General features: G+C 45.1%; 1 protein-coding gene and 2 pseudogenes across 1 annotated transcript in view; 2 read left to right on the top strand and 1 right to left on the bottom strand.

The window, feature by feature from the left end:
• Positions 1-1,376, top strand: part of LOC134366638 (H(+)/Cl(-) exchange transporter 4-like) — a 36,253-nt gene extending 34,877 nt beyond the window's left edge. Inside the window, 1 exon segment of the mRNA XM_063082991.1 lies at positions 1,156-1,376. Within this exon segment, the coding sequence (XP_062939061.1) occupies positions 1,156-1,376 (221 nt within the window).
• A 224-nt stretch (positions 1,377-1,600) lies between these two features.
• The window catches only part of LOC134367779 (G-protein coupled receptor 143-like), a 29,089-nt pseudogene continuing 8,410 nt past the window's right edge, over positions 1,601-22,279 (bottom strand).
• Positions 16,023-16,268, top strand: LOC134367739 (cytochrome c oxidase subunit 6B1-like; annotated as a pseudogene).

Below are 22,279 nucleotides of genomic sequence, written 5' to 3'. Positions count from 1 at the left end.
TATAATGTGCAGGCATTTGCCCAGCAGGCCCACTGTTCTGCTTTTAAACAGAGACCCCCTTTCAGACTCAGCCTGACCCCAAACACTGCCAGATTTCCATTAAAGTACTCTATTGTACTAAATGGCCTTAGAGGAGGCAGTTAGAATTTTATTTTTGAAAGAACAATATAGGTGAATAGTAGTCTTGAGAAGGCAAGAAATGTTATTACAGAAACCAGGATCCATTCTAAGGCTAGCCTTGCTGTATATTTTCCCTAAGCTTTTCTCATGAACCAAAAGAAAGATTAAAATTCCAACAGAAGGAAAATCGCCTTGGAGAAATATCTTGAGACCGATGGATTTATTTCATGCGTGACTTAAAATAGCCCGGGTTTCGAGTAGTGAATTAAGCTGTGTTTCTAATGAGTTCCTGTTACCCTACTTTTCTTCAGCTTTCTTTCACATGGCCTTGCCTACAGACAGAAACAGGCTAATTGCTACCATAACAGTTTTACTATCTTTCTTTGAGAAATCCACCAAATGGCCCATTTTTAAGACAGGAGATCCAAGGGGTTGGGGGATGTAGCTTTTCTGAGGTCGTTTCTTTGCACCCAAGGGCCATATTTGGGATTGAGCTGCATTTCTGGGCTGTGAGCCTGGGCTGGTCTTATTGGTTCCTTCTTCCTCTCAAATTTCATTATGCCATTTGGGCCAGTTATGATTGATTTTGTAAAAAAAAAAAAAAACGTAAAAACCAATGTATTAAGGTTATTGGGCAGCTAAGTGAGGTTTCTTGTCCCGTCAAACTTCAGCCTCTGAGCAGATGGAGGAGTGTTAGGAAAGCAAGAGTGGAGGGCCCTCAGCTATTAGGGGTTCCCTGGATTGCAGGAGGGAAGCCATGAATATCCCCAAAGGAGCCGTCTTGATCAGACCCATTTTGCAAGACTTTGGCAACCAAAGATCTGGTCACAGCAGGGGGAACCTGTCATAGCATAGCTTAAGAGAGATGCCAGTTTCACAGATCTTTGGCTGAAGCCCCTCATTAAAAATGTGCAGTTTGTCCTCTAAACCCCTTTTCTGTAGGATTCGAGGATGCCGTGTGGGGCTATGGGGTGGGGGGAGTTGCTCAGCCAGGATTTTTGTGTGGCTTATTGTTCCTGCTTGTCCCCGTTCTAGAGAATGCCAGACAGAGGCAGGAGGGCATCGTGAGCAATTCCATCACGTACTTCACAGAGGAGCCCCCTGAGCTGCCGGCCAACAGCCCGCACCCCCTGAAGCTGCGGCGCATCCTCAACCTCAGCCCTTTCATGGTCACGGACCACACCCCCATGGAGATGGTGGTGGACATCTTCCAGCAACTGGGGCTCCGGCAGTGCCTGGTGACACGGAGTGGGTGAGTGGCGGGACAAGTGTGGACAGAATGTGTACCATGGCCGGACTCGGGAGAAAAAGATGCATCGTCAGCCCTTAGGGAACTCACGGTCTGCTGGGGTGGACCAGTGCTTGCCAGGTGATGTCAGGGAGTCGTGGTGAGTGTATTTAGAAGGAAATGTACAAGGAGCTCTGGGACCTGGAGCCAGGATGGCCAGTGCAGCCCAGGAAGGCAGGAGAGGCTTGCAGGCTACACTCCTGTCTGGGCCGAGTCTGAGGGTGGAGTCAAAAACGGGAGGAGCCAGAGGAGAGGGGCTTGGTGCTGCTTTTCTATCACCCGGATGGTACTTGGCTCAGGGAGAAAGTATGGCCAATTCTGTCCTAACGCAACATAGGCGTTCCTCAAAATCACAGCGCTCTGCAAAAATGAGCAGTGCAGACCACAGGACTTATGGGGAAAATGGAGTTAGGCGCACAACACTCAAAAACTTCATCAGTGACATGTTTAAAGAAGAGATGGAAACATAATACAAATGGTAGTGCCATTTTATACAGTTAAAAAAAGGGGTGAGAGGAAGTAGAGAAAAGGAGAAAGGGGCAGGGCCAGCCTGTGGCTCACTTGGGAGAATTCGGTGCTGATAACACCAAGGCCATGGGTTCGAATCCCATATAGGGTGGTCGGTTCGCTCACTGGCTGAGCGTGCTGCTGACAACACCATGCCAAGGGTTGAGATCCCCTTACCGGTCATCTTTAAAAAAAAGAAAAATGAAAAAGGAGAAAGGAGGAGGGGAAGGGAGGGGGAAGAAGGGGGGGGAGGAGATCCATGTGACCCAGGCAATGGAACCAAGCACGTTCTCGCCTCTGCCTAAGGTGCTTTGCTCTCCTGTAGCTTTCTACCTTGCACTGTCAACTCAGAATTTGATTTAACAAATGTTGTTCAGGCAAAGGTGAGTCTGGGAAACATCCCTCCATTTGTGTGGTTCCCTTGGTTAACTTCATGTGTTTGGTTTGTTAGCTCCAAACCAAAGCACAGGGACTGAGGAGGCTAGTGCTGTCCTCATTTTAAGGTTCTTGTGAATCAGATCTTTCCCAACTCGGAAGCAACATAAGCATTAATTCTGTGCAGCACAGAGTGGGCCTCTCCGCCAGTGGAGACTTCAGCTCATGCATGCCTTTCTTATTGTAAATGTAATATAATCAAAACACCGGGGGAGAAGTCTACCCATGGCGCTTCCACCCTATTATCATTTCTTGTATTTCCAGCCAATATTTTTATAGACATATGTGTTTATGTAGTTGTAACTGGTATAATTTCATATCCTACCTTGTCCACTTAATATCAGAAATTTCATAAGAGTCATTTTAAAAATCTGGGTAACATTCCACCAGGATGAAAGACTATAATGTACTTAACCACCCCCCCACTTTTTTTTTTCAAATTTGGGTTTCCTATAATGCTTTATAATTATGGATAATGCTACTAGAAATTTCTTCATCCCTATGGCTTCTTCGTCGTCTGAAATACTCCTTCAAGATAAAAGATCTGATATTGTGAGTCTGCCTGACAGTTTTGATGCACTGTGCCAAATTAATTTACCAGAGTTGTATCCATTTAATAATGATCCCAATAATGAATGAAACCTGGTAGCTTAGCACACAAAGGCCAGATATAGGTAGCCCAGGAAACTATTCAACTCACTATATATTTATATGACAATACATCATACTTCTGCGTGTTTTTTCTTTCCAAGCTGAAAATTTTATATCTACCTACCATAATAAGCCACGTGGTCTTAGCTGCACTTCTCACACCTTTCAAAGAGCCTCCATTGATATCTGGTTGCATTTCAAGATAGAATAAAAGGCTTTCATTGATGATATTTGACAACCAACTGTTAGAAAGAAAATGGCCCATGGATAAAGAGAACATGCAACAAAATTCACTTTTAAATGCTGAGGTCAGGGAACGATTTCTACCAAGGCCTAAAATTCCTAATTCCTGGTGGAGGGAAGACCACTTCAGCAGTAAGAAACCACAAGGAACCAGCACACCAAGAATTTAATTTAAGAACTATGACTCCTCGCACTCTAAAGCAGAGATCAGCAAATCCTTCCAATGGTAACACTCAGTGCCACTTCAGGGTATAAAGTTCTAGCACTGTGTCAAATAACCCAGAATTCATTCTTTGATTGAGGAGTAACCCGAAGTTTCGATGTAGACCAAAACAAATCTTATTTTGACATTTTATGCTGGAACTTTAAAATGTTACTCTTGGGGGTCAGTGAAGTTTGATATGATGAGCTGAGTGTATTTTTAGTGAGAGATAATTTAAGTCTCTCCTAGGAGGGTGTTCAAACAAATCTCCTAATATCAGATTAGTTATTAAGACCACAAACGCTTGCCCTGTCCTGCAAAGTGTTGATTTGCTGCAGTGCAGGCTGTTCTAATTTCCACCTTTTTTGCACTGGCTACAGGTCTACTTTCAAAGCATCCACCTGTCCTTTTGGGTAGGACACCAGTGATGAGGAAAACTGAAGAGCAAAATTGCTCAGCCTGTTCTCTGCCCTTCGTGACTGAGGTATGAGTCTTTACACGGAAGATGTGCGCTTGCTCCTCTGTGAGATACAGAAATTCTGGTGTCACGATTGAGGCACATGGGTGGATTTAGAAAGCATGATCAACTGCTTCATTTCAGTTAATCCCAGCAATGAGATGAAATACTGGATGTATATGGCAGGGACATTTCAAAACTAAATCGGGGAGTTCTTGTTCTAAGAGCGTTATATATAATTTGAGTACATTTGGATATTCTTCCAGAAATTCATACACTCTGGACTTGCTCCCCTTTCCTCCATGTATTTCCTCAAAGGGCACCTACCACTGTTTCAAAGATTTCCTCTCCAAAGACTCTCCTCTTTGGAACTTCCAGGTCACATTTGGAAAAGCAAAAGGGAAAACCATTTGCTTATCCCTTACCACAAGCAATAAAAAAAAAAAAAAATAGAAGAAAGGTTACCAAATAATTAAACCAGCATTATTTTGAAAAATCGGATCTTGATCACAGCTCCCATCCATCGCTCGTTCTCCGTGTAAATGCCTTGTCGTCCTTTTAGTAAAGAGGCCACTGGGAGGAACAGAAGGGAACCACACACAGTGTTCATTATTTCGGTTTACTGAGTACAGAGAGCAGAATCAGAGCAGATGTGAGCCCATAATCAAAACCAGAGAGCATGAGGCAAAGCAAGCTACTGACCTCCATGCCTCACAACTTCCAATTTCGAGTCCTCCTAGACACTAAGGAATATATATTTTAAAAATTTTTACTTTGAAGCAATGTTAGATTGACTTAAAAATTGCAAAGGTAGCTCAGAAAGCTTCTGTATACCTATACTCTTTGCCCAGCTTCCCCCCAGTGTTAACAATTTACACAACCACAGTACGTTTGTCACAAATAAGAAATTAACAGTGATCTGAACTAAGCTTCCAGTTTTATTTGGATTTTACTAGTTCAGGGACTATATTTTTAAAGGTTTATTTTTCTCTATTATAAAATCATACACACCTGTTATTTTAAAATACTTAACTATTTTAAGTTTCTCCTTATAGACAAGTTAGAAAGTATAAAACTTTACAGAAGAATTAATGACCCATGGTCCCTCCATCCAGAGACAACCAATGTTAACGTTTTACTGTATTTCTTTTCAGTCCTTTTTTCTATGAGTCATTTTCATTGGTTTGATATACTTAAATCACTATTTTTTACTTAATTTTGTAAAAAAATTCCTGTGTTCAATACACCATATTTAAATGTAGATATAAAAAGACTGGTCCAAAGAGCCGCAATAATTTCCTGCTCCTAGTGGTAGAGTACTTTAAACAATGTTTTAAAATTCTAAAATCAACAGCTGATCCTCAAACAACCTTTCTGTTAAGGCAAACTTCCTTATGCCCATTCTGCCCTTGAGGGATCCACAGCAGCCCGAGGAAGCTGGACACTTGCTCCAGGTCACCCTTCCTTGAAGAGGTGGTAGGGGCTGGAATGGAAATCCCCAGTCCCAGCCCAGAGGTCTTTCCCTAACATTCTACTGACTCACGATACTCCTCTTATCCAGTTCTTCCCATTGCATCTGGCTCATTTCCTGTTTCCTGCCCATCTGAGAAAAGACACAAGCCAAGAGCATCATGGGACTGACCAGGCTCCAGACTCCTCAGTCTTTGCTGCATCCCTTCCCCCCACCCCTTCTCTCCCCTTCTGCTACTACCTCACCTCCACAGTTTCCTAAGGCCATTCCTGGGAGCCTCTAAGGCGTGCCAAGGGCAGACCCAGCATGAGCCCTGCACAGAAATGAAAGGCCAACTTGTCCTGGCCTTGAGATAACAAACGTTGACAGACAATGTGTGTGGTCCATGACTAAACAGGCTTGCTCATTTTCATTTCTTAAACCTGTTTACTTTATCCAACTGTATTCTGCTTATGCCTCTGGAGGATGATGAATGGGATCAACTGTCCTGGATAATTCCAGAAGGATGACATGCCATTATCTGAGCCCCAGACATGGGGTCCTACCCAGTGTCCATGTACCCGGAGAACTTCCCTATTATTTACCTGCCGTCACTGTCTTTTGGAACAGGATGGGGTTGGTCACAAGGACAAGGAGCAGTGGCAAGTACGTGGTGACATAGTGGGGGATGGTGTGGTCCAGACCCCTTTCACACCTGAGGGAAGAAAACTGAGTCATTCTTCTTGAATGCAAAGCTTTGGCTAAAACATGCAGACTTATCTGGAAGCCGATATAAGAGGGTGAGGGCGAAAAGGGAAATGCATAAATCTACTTCTGACCCTGCCAAAAGGAAATCTGACTCATTCCTCATGTCTGAGAACAAGCAATAATTTGCAGGAGAATAAGGAAATCAATCATGTTTCTGTCTCATAAATGGGAGGACCTGTAAGGCATTTAAGGAAAAGACACTCTGGGGTAGAGGATTCCCTACATGTGGTCTCTTCAAGGAAAAAATCACAAAATTCAAGTAGAAACAAAGGCACTCAACTAGTTAGGTTTTGAGCACTTACTACATGCTACACATTAGCCAGTAGCATGAATGACATCTCGTCCCTCTCCCTGAGCAACTCAAAATACCTGAGCTTCATATTTCAAAGGAAATTTGTTCTCATGATTATGGATATCAATTTTTTCTGTGATTCTTTTCAGGGAAAAGGACAAGGTTTTATACTGATGAGTCATAGGCATTGCCGGTCACCGTAGGATGTGTGGGGAGCCACACAGTGGATGTTACCAAGTAGGAACTATCAGCTAAGAAATGCATAATGTAGGAGAGAAGAAAAATGGTGCAGAGGCAAAGAGAACCAAGGCAAAGGGGAGAGAAGATGGAGCAGGCCCAACCAAAGGGGCAGGCAGAAAAGCAGATGACAGCCAGCCCCTGTGGCCACAGAAGGTGAAATGATAAAAACAAAAGCACTTTTAATATTCATGGAGCGTTCAAACCAAAAGGAAAAAAATGGCAGAAAATATGAAAAATCAGGCAGGAAAAATGCAATACCCATCTTGCCATAGGAAGGATTTCCATGCTGCCACCTCCTTTTTAACAGGCACTTTCATCTTCAGCTATGAAGGCTGCAATGCAGTCTGGAAAGGCTCAAGGGGAGAAAGGAAGACAAGGAGCAAGAGAAGTGACTCCACTGCCAAGACAGAAAGTACATGCAAATGAGAGTGAGCCTGCGAGCTTGAAAGACACCAAAGGCTCTAGGTTGGGAGATGTGAATACTAAGAGGTGATTTTGGATTAAGATGCTTCCTGAAGACCTGACCGCACCTCGGGGCACCTTGTGAGCCCCCCAGGAATCACGCCCTTAGGCTCAGATTCCACTTTGCCAGGGGTCTCCAGGGTCCCTCAGGTGAGGGCAAGCGACAGAAACTCCCTTTCCAATTAAGTGCGTTCTCTTATAGCAGCTGCTGACACTGTATCTGCCCTGTTCAAGTTCTCCAGGAAAGAGAGCGCACGAATGGATCTACACGGAGCTCCTGTGAGTATTCACCGTTGATAAGGCAAAACCAGTTTGGAGACCTCTAACTGAGTAGCTGAAAGAAATTGAAAAAGAAGGGGGAGAAATGATCTACACCGTGGGCCAGCAATTTTTTTCTGTAAAGGGACAGATAGTAAATATTCTCTGCTTTGTGGGTCATACCACAGTCTCTGTCACAACGACTCTACTCTGATGTTGTAGTGCAAAAGCAGCCATAGACAGTACATAAAAAAATGGGCTGTGTTCCAATAAAACTTTATGTACAAAATCAGGCAAAGGGCCAAATTTATCCTGAGGGCTGTGCTGTGCTGATCCCAGTCCACACAGCCCTAAAATCACAGGTACTGCTCACCTGTTTTCCAGTTTTCCATAGGAAGTTAGAGTATATGTCCTTGCAGGTGCCTTGAGGCCTTGTAAATGGTTGCATTGATGGGATTTTAAACTTGGAGAAATGCCTGAAACAGTTTCAGTGGCCACATCTTCCTGCATCTGTGTTCAGGGTAGCCAAGAGTGCAGGATGGAAGAAAAGGGAGAAAGCGCAGGAAGCAGAGGCACAGAATTAGCTCCTCCCAGAGCTCCCGTTTGCTTCTCATCTTGAACTCCTGCTTAAAATGTTAAACTCACCTGCTCCTCCAGAGGAAGTGTGAAGAATAAAAATTAAAGAGTGGGCATGAGGAAGCTTCACCAATACGGAGAGGATATACCAAAAGCTTTGCATACCTGCTGTGAGCACGCAAACGAGAAAAGCAGAGGCCGGGAAGGAAATCACGGGTGCAAGGCCCTGCAGCGAGCCCTGCAGGTCGTGATTGTGAGTGGCCTCACATGGCACAAGACAATGGCGTGACCTGCAAGGTGACCCCTGTGGCTCAGGGCATGTCCATTTCCTGCAGAACACAGAATGGGCCTGGGGTTGGAACACCTGGGCTGCCAGGCGTGCTGGCTTACCTGGACACAGAAGGGTAGTAAAGCATGACAGCTCCCTCCAGGCAGAGTAGGGTGGCCAGGCCCCAGGCCATGATGTGGTACAGCAGGATGGTGCTGGAGAGGAAAAAAGCAGGCAGCAACAGCATAGGAGGACAAAAAAGTCCCCAGTGAGACCACCAGACTGCTTCCATGCCCTGGAAAGGTCAGGGAAGTACACACACAGCAAAACCCTTCTACAGAGAGTGTCCTTATGTTGCTACTGAGGTTGTGGATTGTGGTTTTTTGGTTTTTTTCAATCAAGGTGAACTGCATGTAACATAAAATTACCTATTTGAATGTGAACAATTCAGTGGCACTTAGTACATTTGCAATATCATGCAACCACCTCTGCCTAGTTCCAATGCATTTTCATCCCCCCAAAAGGAGACCCCATACCATTAAACAGTCACTCCCCATCCCACCACCCCCAACCCCTAGCAACTGCTGCTTCCTGTTACTTTCCATCTCTGTGAATTTGCCCATTCTGGACATTTTATATAGATGGGATCATACAGTATGTGGCCTTTTGTGTCTGGCTTCTTTCACTTAGCATAATATTTTTAAGGTTCATCCATGTGACACAATGTGTCAGAACTTCATTCCTTTTTATTGGTGAATAATAATATGCTATACGGTTATATCATATTTTGTTTATTCATTCATTCGTCAATGGATATGTAGTTCCACCTGTTAGCTATTGCGAACGGTGCTGCTATGAACATGCATGTGCAAGTGTTTCTCTGAGTCCTTGCTTTCTTTTCTTTTGGGTCTACATCTAGGAGTGGAGTTGCTGGGTCAGATGGTATTTCTACATTTAACTTTTTGAGGAACCACCAAACTACTTCCTGTAGCAAATGTACCGTTTTACATTCCCACCAGCAATGTACAAAGATTCCAGTTCCTCCATATCTTTGTCAACACTTGCTATTTTCCACTTTTGATTTTAGCCAGCCTAGGGGACTGGCTGCTAATTTTGAGACTTGACCTAAATGGGACCCACTTTCAATAAAACCATGGAATAGACAATTCCATCTCTAGTACCCTCTGAACAAATTTTTCAGTTCCCATCTACTATATACTGAATGTTTGTGTCCCCTCCCACACATAAATTCCTATGTTGAAATTCTAACCCCAAGGTGATGGTGTTAGGAGGTGGGGCTTTGGGTGGAAATGAGGTCATGAGGGTGGAGCCCTCATGAATGAGATTAATGCCCTTATAAAAGAGAACCCAGAGAGCTCCCTCATCCCTTCCACCATGTGAGGACACAGTGAGAAGGCACCATCTGTGAACCAGGAAGTGTGCCCTTATCAGACACCAAATCTTCTGGCACCTTGATCTTAAACATCTAGCCTCCAGAACTGTGAGCAATAAATGTCTGTTATTTATCCACCCAGCCTGTGGTACTTTGTTAGAGCAGCCCAAATTAGCTAAGACAATATCTCACAGGCCTGGTACCTGTGCCTTGCTCCTCTCAACCCTCCAAGCCCACTCAGCCTCCCTCTTATCCACAGCCTGCTAGCCTAATCCCAGGAATATGCCCTGAGGCCAAAACACCTGGTGATTACTAGCAGCATGATCTGGGCCGAACCCTCTTCTCAGAGCCTTGGGTTGCTCTTAGTCACAGGAAAGATAAAACTCTCAATGGCCTGCCTGTGCCACTATAGTCAGGGCCAGTGGACATAAGGCCATGAAGCTGTCCCAGAACTGTAAACCAAATAAACTTCTGTTCTTTATAAATTACCCAGTCTCAGGTATTCTGTTACAGCAACACAATAATGGACTAATGCAGAAAATTGGTACCAAGGAGTGGGGTGTTGCTATACCTATAGCTAAAAATGTGGAAGCGCCTTTGGAACTGGGCAATGGGCAAAGGTTGGAGGAGATTGGAGGACCTAAAAGAAGACAAGAAGATGAGGGAAAGTTTGGAACATTTTAGGGATTGTTTAAATGGTTGTGACCAGAATGTTGATAGAAATGTGGACAGTAAAAATCATGCTGATGATGAGGTCTCAGGTACAAAAGAGGAACTTATTGGGAATTGGACAAAATACCACCTTTGCTACACCATAGTAAGGAACTTGGCTGCATTGTGTTCATGCCCTAGGACTTTGTGGAAGGTGAGACTTAAGAGCTGTGAACCAGAATGTTTGGCAGAAAAAATTTCTAAGCAGCAATGCATTCAGGAAGCTGCATGGTACTTGCAATAACCATAACTCAGCAGTTATGGCAGAAAAGGCATGATGTAAAGCCAGAACTTAAAAGAGAAGCAGAGCATAAAGATTTAGAAAATTTGCAGCCTGGACATGTGGTAGAGAAGCAGAGAGCAGGAGAAAAACGCAAGGGTGAAGCAGATAGACTGGTTGCTAAGGACATTAGCTTGGCGGTGAGGCAGCCAGGTGCTAACAGGCAAGGCAATGGGAGAAAAGCAATGATGACATTTCAGAAATCTGGAAGGGCACCTCTCCAACCACAGGCCTCTGAGGCATAGGAGGCCCAAGGTGTCCCAGAGAACAGACCTGGGGCACCACTTACATCAGGAACCCACTCCCTGCATCCCAGCTGCTCCAGCTGGAGCATCCCTGCCTCAAGCAGCCCCAAGTGTGGTTTGTGTAACACCTCTGGAGAACAGAAGCTGGAAACCATTTTGTGAAGGTTAATTCTAGGTGCCAACTTGGTTAGATGAAGGAATGCTGAGAAACCTGGTAAAACTATCTTTTCAGGTGCGTCCATGAGGGTGTTTCCAGCAGAGATTAGTATGAGAGTCTGAGTGGGCCGGGTGGGAAAGACCCACCCTCAGTGTGGGTGGGAACCATCCAATCTGCTGGGGACCCAGAGAGAACAAAAGACAGAGGAAAGAGGTGAAGCTCTCTTGATCTGCTGGAGCTGGGATAAACTCTTCTCTCCTGTCTGTGGACATTAGAGCTTGAGACTCTTCAGCTTTAGGGATCCAGGACTTACACCACGACTACCATCAGCTTCCCTGGTTTTGAGGCCTTTGAACTTGGAGTGAGCCACGCTACTGGAATGTAGCTTATAGACAGCCCATCGTGGGACTTTTCTTCATATCCACGTGAGCTAATTCTCCTAATAAATCCCTCTCATATAATTATAATGTTTTCTATTGATTCTGTCTCTCTGGAGATCCCTGACTAGTACACTTGGTGGCATCCACATCATGTTAAGTCTTCAGGCTGGCAGAACATGAGAACTATGGAGGTATGGCAGCCTCCACTCCAATTTCAGATTATGTACAGAAAAGCCTGGGGGCCCAGGCAGATACCTGCCACACATGTGGAGCCACTGCAGAAGCCATCTACTAGAGCAATGCCAAGCAGGAAAGTGGGATCGGAGCTCCCACAGAGACCCCCCCAACAGAGAAATGTCTAGGAGAGCCAACACAGCAGGGCTGCCACCAGGACCCCAGAGCTGTAGGGCCACTGGCAACATGGAACGCCCACCTGGAAAAGCTGCAGGCACCAGTGCAGCTCAATGGGCTATGCCTTGCACAGCACTGGGAGTGTGGCTGCCCAGTGCTTTGGGGGCCCAGATGCTCCATTGTGCCCAAGATGCAGGACTTGGAGTCAAAGAAGATTATTTTGGAGCTTTAAGACTTAATGTCTATCCTGATGTGCTTTGGGCTTGTTTGGGGCCTGTTTCTCCTTTCTTCTGGTCTACTCCTCCCTTTTGAAATGGGAATGTGTAGCCAGTGTCTGTTCCACTATTGTATCTTGGAAGTAGATGAATTTGGTTTTGATTTTTACAGGTTCGTGGCTGGAAGTTTTGCCTTTGGTCTCAGATGAGACTTTGGACTTTGAAGTTGGTGCTGGAACAAGCTAAGATTTTGGGACTGCTGGGATGGAATAATTGTATTTGTATGTGACAGTGACATGAGTTTTGGGGGGCCAGGGGCAGAATGATAGTTTGGATGTCTTGCCCCCACCAAAACTCACATGGAAATCTGACCCCAATGTGGCAGTGTTGGGAGCTGTTTGAGTCATGGGGTGGATCCCTCATGAATGGATTAATGCTCTCCCTGGGGCAGGGGGGATTAATGCGTGAGTTCTCATTCTATTAGTTCCCATGAAACCTCGTTGCTTAAAAAGACCCTGGCACCTCCTCTCTCTCTCTCTCTCTTGCTTCCTCTTGCCATGTGATCTGCTTGTACACACCAGCTGCCTGCTACTTTCAGCCATGAGTAGAAGGAGCCTGAGGCCCGTGTCAGATGCAGCTGTCCCAGAATCATAAGCCAAATAAAGCCCAGTTCTTTATAAATCACCCAGTCTTGGGTATTCTGTTATAGCCACACAAAAACGGACTAACAGGTCCCCACTGCTTTCTATTACTTATGATATGAGGCTGGCCATTGAGTTTGAGGACAGTAAGGACAGGAAATTTGAGGACAGAATGTAGGAGGACAGGGAGTGTGAGGACAGGAAGTTTGAGGACAGGAAGTATGAGACAGGAAGTGCAAAGACAGGAAATGTGAGGACAGTTTGAGGACAGGAAGTTCAAGGACAGTTAGTGTGAGGACAGTTGGACTACCAGAAATATGAGATAGGAAGTTCAAGGACAGGAAGTTCGAAGACAGGAAGTATGAGACAGGAAGTTCAAGGACAGGAAGTGTAAGGACAGTTGGAGGACAGGAAGTATAAGACAGTAAGTTCAAGGACAGAAAGTGTGGGGACACGAAGTTTGAGGACTGGGAGTTTGCAGACATTAAGTGTGAGATCAGTTGGAGGAGAGGAAGTACGACAGGAAGTTCAAGGACAGGAATTGTGAGGACAGGAAGTATTAGAACAGGAAGTTCCAGGACAGGGAGGAAGACAGGAAGTTTGAAGACAGTTAAGGAGACCCCAGCAATGGGGTCATCTTGTGCTCAGGAAGGTTGGAAATATTTGCTGGACCATCAGTATGGTCACTCTAGGAACTTCATTTGGCTGCACATTATTTAGAGAAGAGGGGCCAATGATAGGAGAGTCTTCCTACACTCTTAACCTATACGCACAGCCTTCAGGTATGTGCAAAGGTAATGCTGAGTTCAAAGGAATGAAGCATTGACACATGCAACAATGTGAATGGACCTCAAAACATCATGCTGAGTGAAAGAAGCCAGATGCAGAAAACCACATATCACATGATTCCATTTATATGAAATGTCCAGAAGAGGCAAATGCATAGACACAGAAAGTAGATTAGTGGTTGCCAGGGGATAGGGTATGGGGGGATGGAGAGTGACTGGTAATGGGTTCTGGGGTTGTGGAAATGTTCTAGGGTTAGTAGTTACACTCGTAAATATATTTTGTGAATGCAATAGACACCACTGAATCTTCCATTCTAAAGGGTGAATGTTATGGTATATGAATTATATCTCAATCAAAAGAATAACATAGAGTTGTGTCAGAGTGATGAATCTCACTCAATGTCCACTGGCTGAGTGTTTATTGAGCAAAGTTTCTGCCGGCTGTAGGCACTGGAAACACTAAGAGCAACACAAAGCCCTGCCCTCATGGGGTGACAATCTTGAGAGGGTGACATATAAGAAGCAATGTCCTTGCCCCTCTGGCTGGGGAGGGGGCAGCCACAGAAGCCCTGGCTTAGGTGAAGAAGATTTTACATGAAATCAAGTTCAGAGCTGTGATTAATCTAAGAGGTGAGCTGATGTTTATAAGTGAAAGTGGCCAAACACTTCGGATAGCCCCAGTAAGGGCCCCCAAAGACGTCCATGTCCTCATCTCCGGAGCCTGTGAATATGTTCTCTTACATGGCAAAAGAGACTTTGCAGATGTGATGAAGTTAAGGATTTCTGAGATGGAGAGATCAACCTGGATTATTCATGTGGGCCCAATGTCAACTGATGAGTCCACAAAAGCAGAGAGGCTTTACCAACTGCACAGAACGAGAGAGAATGGAAGTGTGAAGACTTGACCCAGCATTGCTGGCTTCGAAGACAGAGGAAGAGGCCACAGCCAAGGAATGGGGGCAGGTTCTAGAAGCTGGGAGCATGGTGTGGCTGGAGCAGGGAGAATGAATGAAGGAGGATAGAGGGAGGACTTGTGGTGAGGTCCCTGTGGGTCACAGGATGGTGTTGGCTTTTGTCTAAGTATATTGAGAATGCACTGGAAGACTCATCATTTTTTCAAAAAAAGTACTGCAATAAAGAACAGTTTTAAAGTTTACAAAAAACAGAATATGAAGGCTGGGTGGCTGGCTCAGTTGGTTTGAGCACAGCCTTGTAACACCAAGGTCAAGGGTTCAGATGCCTGTACCTGCCAACCACCAAAAAAACAAAACAAAACAGAATCTGAAGAAAAATTCAGTAAGAAAGTGGGGAGGAAGCTTTGGGAAGAAATCAGCCAGTGGCTGTGACTCCAAGTTTTGGGGGAGATGACAGAAAGGGAAGAAAAGGGAAGATTCTTGGTTTTGTCTGGTCTCTGTTTACCGCCTGAATCTCCGACATGGAAGTGAATCCAGTTGGGTCTGGAGCTAAACTTGCCCTAAATCTGGGGCTTCCCAGAAGAAGGACATGAACCAGCGGCCCTGTCCTTGGGCCCTGCATCCCCCAGGGAGACCTAAGGCCACATCAGTGCTGGCTTCACCTGATAAGTAAGGAGCTCCTATCCCCACTCCTTCCCAAAGCCACCTCTACCTAACATGCAAGTGCAACCATCTGAATGCTCAGTCCAAACAGGAAGGAGTCCAGACTCGAGAGACCGGTGGTTATTAGATCATCCACGAGAGCAGGGGTTCCCTTTCTTCCTTCCCCACCTCCCCAGTCCCCATTCCCTGCATAGTTAACATTCCTGGAAAGTCCGTATCACTCCTCTTTGTGATCCAGTACACCCCACCCTGTTTCCCCACAGGATCTGAGGCACCGCCTTGCACAAGCAGCTGGGAAGAGGGAGCGTAGCACAGGCAGAGCTGACTGACTGGTCCAGTACTGCCTTCGCTTTGCCTCTTCTGTCTGATGGGACGCCAGGGTGCTAGGGCTCCATCAGATGTGCCGGCCATCATTCCTAATTCCAGCAGACTCCTGGAAAGTAGCGTCACCCCCATCTCATTGGGATTTTAACTCAGAAAGATAAGCTGTGTAGACAAAGGGAGCAGTCAGATCTGAGTGGGATCGGATGCCCTTTTGTAATGAGATGAGAGGGAAGAGACACGGAATTGCACACAGGGGAATGAGCTTCAAAAGGTGAAATATTTTGTAGCAAGCTGTCTGGGCGGCCATAAGGGACCGACTCCAACATATTTTGCCTCCCACATTGGAAGCAGTGCCAGGAGGAGCCCTTCCGTGGCCTTCCTGGGGCTGGGAGCATGTCGGGTGTGTCTGAGCAATGCGGGGTCCTGCCCAGGAGGCGCAGATACCCAGTGGAGTGGCTTTCAGCAAAGGGCTGGAGCACTAAGAGTGCACAGTCTCTCATTCCAGACCCTACCCTTGGGCTGCACGACAATTGTGGGCTGAGGTGGGACAGCGGGCAGGCGTGAGGCCAGGGAAGTCTGGGGCTGGAGCTCACCACAACCCGGTCAATGGTTCCCTGCCCCCAAACAGGCATGCAGGATAAGGGTCAGGTGCGGCCCAGTTATGCAGCGGTAGCCACACCAATAACTTAGGCATCCAGCACTGAGCTTCAAGTGCTTCAAGAGCATCTTGAGGAGTCAGCACCATGGCAGAAGACATCAAGACCAAAATCAAGAATTACAAGATTGCTCCTTCTGACAGCCACTTCCCCATCCAGAACCAGACCAGAACTACCTGGACTTCCACCGCTGCAAGAAGGCAATGACCACTAAAAAGCAATGTTTCTGTGTGTGAGTGGTACCACTGTGTGTACATGTCCCTCTACCTGATAGCCTGAGTCTCAGCTTGGGATGACTATTGGGCTGAAGGCACATTTCCTGAGAAGATCTGATCTGGCTGCACCTCACCTCTCCTCTGTCTTCTGTCCTTCTCCTGGGGTGTGGTAAAGGGAGACCTACCCTGGGACCCTGAAGCATGACTTAACTAATAATAAAAACACATTGGAAACCTGTGAAAATAAATAAATAATAACTGAGGCATCTGAAATGCCCAAGGGGTGAGAGTCTGAGCTCCAACCCAGCTCCAAGCATCCAGGCCCCAGCTGAAGACCACAGTTCCTTAGTCCAACCCCTGGACAGCTTCCACGTCCAAGTGAGTGAAAGTCTTCCCTAGACCCTCTCTATTCTCACACTGTCATTTTCTTAGAGCAAGGAGTGACTTCAATTCAAGTCACTTTTCAAAGATCCCAAGCACCTTCTGTTATTGTTTAACACCTGTATATCCCACAACCTGAAACCAGAGTAGCAGTTTATATTTTTATTTTATATCTGCCTTAATGACATTTGTTAAGATTTGGATTACAAGAACAAATACTCCTGTGCCAAAGAAAATAGCTAAGTACTGAAAGGATCTAGAAGACAGTGCGGAGTTTAATCCAGACATAACTACATATTGCAGCCCGTACCCCGGAATACAGCAGGACATTACCGTCCCCACCAGCTGCGGTCTCTCAACAGCCACCTGCAGAATGAACCCCACCCCAGGCAAGCTGGCTCCTACAGAGAAGCTACGGAGGCTTCTGATCCCACACTGTCAGCTGTGGCTCAAACCATCCAGGGGGATCCTCTTGGAGACCCCACACCCAGGCTCCAGGAAGTACAACTTCCACCAGGTAGGGGTGAGGACTTGGTCTCCACAGCCACTGAGCAGCTGTCTTCTTTCTCTGCTGTGTAGCGTGTTCCTCTTTGATGGGAGAGCCTACGTCACTCGCAACAGACAGTCATCCTAGTACTGGAAACCTGCCCTTGCTCTTGCCCCTTGGAGGCAAGATGTCTGGATGTCTCACCTTGAATGTGCACCTTCTGAATGATGGTGGGTCCTGAGAAGCGAGGCTCTGCCCAGTATCCTTTAGTCTCTGGCACCCAGCATCCTGCCTACCTGAACACTGAGCTGCAAAATGTATTTGCAAACACTCTCCTGGGTGTGAGGAGGGCTTCCTGATTGCCTCTCCTGGTCTCTCAGGGCTCGTCTGTCCTCTGGGTACAGACAGTGCCCACCCTGTCTATTCAAGCAGTTGAATAGACATTTCTACAAGAAGGTATGCAAATGGCCAGCAAGCACACAAAAAGATGATCAACGTTATTAGCCACATGCTGAAATCAAAACCACAACGAGTTATCACCTCACACACTCTAGGACAGCTAAAATTAAAACAAATGAACAGATAAGAAGTGTTAGCAAGGCTGGGGAGAAACTGGAACTCTCATACACTGCTGGCAACATGGTGCAGTCACTTTGGAAGGCAGTTTAGCAGTTTCTTACAAGATTATACCTAGAGTTACCATGTGGTTCAGCAACTCCACTCCCAGGTGTATACCCAGGAGTATATGATGAAAACATGTTCACACAAACACTAGTATACAAATGTTCATTGAAGCATTATTCCTAATATTAAGCACAATGGAAACACCCTAAATGCTCATCAACTGATAAATGAAAAAACAAAATATAGCATATTCATACACCGGAATGTTATTCAGCAATAAAAAGGAATTGTCTTAGCCTATTTGGGCTGCTGTAACAAAATACCACAAACTGGGTGGCTTATAAACAACAGATGTTATATTTATCACAGTTCTGGAGGCTGGAGGTACAAGATCAAGGTGCTGGCAGATTCAGTGTCTGGTGAGGGCCCCCTTCTGGATCACAGATGACACTTTCTGTCTCCTCACACACTGGAAGGGACAAGACTACTCTCTGGGGTCTCGTTTATAAAAGCACTAACCACATTCACAAGGACTCCACCTTCCTGATCTAATCACCTCCCCAAAAGCCCTACCTCCTAACACCATTTCAACATACAAATTTGGGGGGACACAAATATTCAGATCATAGTAGGAATAAAGTACTGACACTTGCTACAACATGGATAAACCTTGAAAATATTATGCTGTTTAAAAAGCCACACACACAAGGTCACATATTTTATGATTCCATTTAAAGGAAATGTCCAGAACACGCAAATCCGTGGAGACAGAAAGTAGATTTGGGGTTGCCAGAGGCTGGAAGGATGGTAGAATGGTGAGTGACTGGTAACTGGCACAGTGATTCTTCTGGGGATGTTTAGAACATCATAAAATTAAATGATGGTGATGGTTGCATAACAGTGTGAATATACTAAAAACTGCTGGATTTTACACTTTTTAACGTGTGAACTTTATAAAATTGTTGATAGAAAGCACGCAGGGGCTCCATCCAAAGGGGACCTGATTCAAGCAGACCATGAACTTGGTGGGGGACAAATGCTTCCTGGACTTGGAGCCAGAAGACCTGGATGCTCGCCCTGCCCTTCTGCGTCCAGCTCGTCTGTCACACAAGTTCTCTTGTGTGTTGCTCTTTCCTCAACACACATTCACATCCCAGCTACAGTAACAGCGACACCTACGGAGAGCCTACTACGTGCCAGGCACTGTCCATGTACACATTTCACTGCGTTTACTTGCTCCTGCCAGTGGTCTTATGAGGTGGGTACCGTTTAACAGCTGAGAAAACAGAAGTCCAGAGAGGTTAAGCAATTTGCCAGCAGTCACACAGCTACCGAGCACTTGGGCAGGAGTTCAAAGCCACCAGTGCCCAACTTACTAACCACTGTGTGATCCCCTCCAGACAGCCACCTGCAACTCCAGGGTCTCAATTCCGTGTTTAGCATAAAGTGTCAATATATTCTCAGAAGAATGTTTTTCCTCTGACCTTTCTATACAATCAAAAATTGCTTATATTCGCACCAATCCTTTTATAGTATTTCTTCAGTTCCAAATATTTAATTTCCTGAATTACTTATTTTCTAGGTTTTGAACTCCTCAATATTTTGAATCTGCCTTTGGCCTCTGACACAAATGAGCTGTCATAGATGTTTCTGGGTGGAGGGGCCAGATGATAGTTTGACTGAGGGCACCTGCCCTACTGCAAAACACTTGCAAATGCTCGGTGGTAGCTCCACACTTCCCTCATGAGATGGAACTAGGGCAGAAATCCCTGCTCATTTGGGCAGCACATTCCTCAGTCCTGCCGATCTCCATATCACCAGGTAGGCATCCACTGCGTAGCAGAACAGCCACCAGAAGCAGGAGCTGTACAACAGCTGGATCCACATCTGCAAGCAGGAAGAGCCCAGCATCAAAGCTCCCGCAGACAGGCATGAGATGTCCAGCCCATCCGTGAGATGACAGGCAACACAGGAATGCTCCTGGCACACATGTAGACGCGGTCTCTGGAACTGAGGGCCGGCTGTGGCCTCTGTCCTCTGTCTGCTCAGCTGGACCTGACTGACAAACCCACTTTCTGGCACACTTGCAGGCACAGTAGACAAGGCTCCAAGAAGTGCAGTTTAAACTGGCATGAGGGTTCTAGGGGCCCGGAAGTAGAAGCTTTTTCTCTGGGAATGAATGAGTACAGGCAGAAAAGGCTCAGAAAGTCCTTCCAAGTAGAAGGGGATGGAAGGGGGCTCAGGGTGTTGGAAGATCACTAAGCCTTGCCGTTGTGGGCTGAGACAGATGCTTCATCAGGAGGCCATGGAAGGGAAGGAAGGAAGCGGGCAATTCTGCTACAGGACAGAGAATCAGCACCACCTGGGTAAGCTTTACATCACTCCCTTGAGCAACCACTTGGTGAACAGAGCATAACGTGTGCATGTGTATTATACATATTTATTTATTTCATGGTTTATAAACCATGAATATGTTTAGTATATGTTATTATTATATGTAACATAATATGTTTGAATATAAAATGTTTGTGTGATGTAAGTTAAACATAAAATGTTTATATGTTACCATTATATATATTTCAATATATTTCCTTCACTTAATTGATAATGTTTTTGTGTGCTTGTGGCTCCGTTTAGGGTAAGTAGGGTAAGGGCGCACACTTGTGCTTCCAGGGCTGAGGGTGGAGAAGCCACACTTGCGTGTGCATCAGCATCCCCTGGAGGGTTTATTAAAACACAGACCTGGCTGAGCTCCAGCCAGAGTTCCTGATCAGTAGGTCTGGGGCATGGCCTGAGCCTTTGCATTTCTAGCAGATGCCCAGGGGCTGCTGGGGCTGCCCTTTGAGGACAGCAGTGTGACAGGAACGCAGGTAGGGAGGAGAGGGGAACAAAGGTGGGCGCACCTACTGCACTCCCCACGCAGAAAGTGGCAGGCCAGATGTCTGTTCCGTTCACATCGGAGATGTTCTCAACGAAATCTGGGAGTCCTAACCACACCGAAGACCGGATTATGATACCTACGTGAGAATTAAATGATGCTTGGTGTCTGATCCTAATTCAAATCTAAAGCTGCCTTTTTTTGCTTTGTACAGAAAACAGATAGATAGATGGACAGACAGAGATATAGATAGATAGATAGACAGACAGACAGACAGACAGATAGACAACAGATATGATAGTGAGGAAGCTAGATAGATATGATAGAAGATAAACATGACACATAAAGATAGATGATAGATAGGAAGGGAGGAAGAGAGGGGAAGGGGAGGGGAGAGGATGGAAGGGACGAGAAGGGAATGGAAGGAAGTAAGAAAAATTCACACATATTGGAGTGTGCAGAGAGAGAGAAAGAAAAAAGACTGTTACTCAGAAAATAACTCTTATGATAGCAAAGCAATCCCAGGCACTCTGATTTCAAATTGAACAATCTTTGGCTACAATCTCGTCCCTAATTTTTTGTTTGTTTGTTTGTTTGCTTGGCATTGCAAAGTGATTTTGTGAATAGCAATCTGTACTTCTCAGCTGCAATTTTAATGTCTGTGTTAATTATACCTCATATAAAAACGAATTATTCAAAAAGCACAGTTTGGAAGTTTAAATATATAGATCCTTCATTCTTTTTTAAAAAACTAAATTTAAGATTTTCACAAATTAGCTCTCAATAATTTGCTTTTAACATTTATTATTTGTGAGTTTCCCTTGCTATTAGACTCAAATATCTAATGCTACTTAAAACAGCGCACACACTTACGGTACATATTATGTTTTTTTCATTAGGTAATACAATACCCTTTGTTTAAACATACACTATGTAATACACTACTAAAGGAGAACTGGGAACACCAAGACATACTATTTCTCATTATCAAGCCACTACTAACAAAAATAATGCCTTTCTTCTGTATATAATTTTTGGCACATTACACTCCTTTGAGCTCAATAAAAGCCCTATGAGGTAGGCATCGTATTTCTTATTTTTCTGTAAGGGGACAGGTCACCAGCCTTCTTCTGACTTCTGCTTTCTCCTCATTTGCCCACAACACTATCCACCACCCTTTCTAAGGCTAAAGGGTGTACGCATAATATTTCACTAACCATCAAAAGATGTCTGGGTACACCTTTACTTCCAGATATTCAAGTTATAGAAACTAAGTTACTATTAAGATGCTTTTCCAAAACGACTTAGCAGAATCAGGAAGAAAAGCAGTTTTGATTGAATTAGCCTGCACCCAAGTGATTTTACCCCTAATAAAAAGGAAATATTGCTTCCCTGTCTTATTCCTCAAGTCTGATAAAGTAACTTGAGGTTGCAAAGCATTTATTTGAAGTCAAGTTTCTTGAGCACCTTCAGTCACGTTTTTGGCACTCTGGGCAAGGGGACAGAACACCTGGGCCCTAGACACACAGCCCTGTGCCCAGAAACTTGCACAAGGTGGGGTATGGAGGGAAGTTAGCAAATACCTAACAGCCTTCAAGGACAAACATTCTGCAAATACATGATTCCAAAATGGTCAGCCCCTATCACCCAATTGCCAGTGTGGACAGTATTTTGACCCCGATTCAAAGAAATCTATTGTACAAAACAAAAGCAAAAAACAACAAAAACATTTATGATACAACTAAACATACATTGATGA

This window comes from Cynocephalus volans, chromosome X (assembly GCF_027409185.1).
Source record: "Cynocephalus volans isolate mCynVol1 chromosome X, mCynVol1.pri, whole genome shotgun sequence".
Classification (NCBI taxonomy): domain Eukaryota; kingdom Metazoa; phylum Chordata; class Mammalia; order Dermoptera; family Cynocephalidae; genus Cynocephalus; species Cynocephalus volans.
The sequence above is the reverse complement of the archived record's forward strand: the minus strand, read 5'-3'. Positions and strand labels throughout refer to the sequence as shown.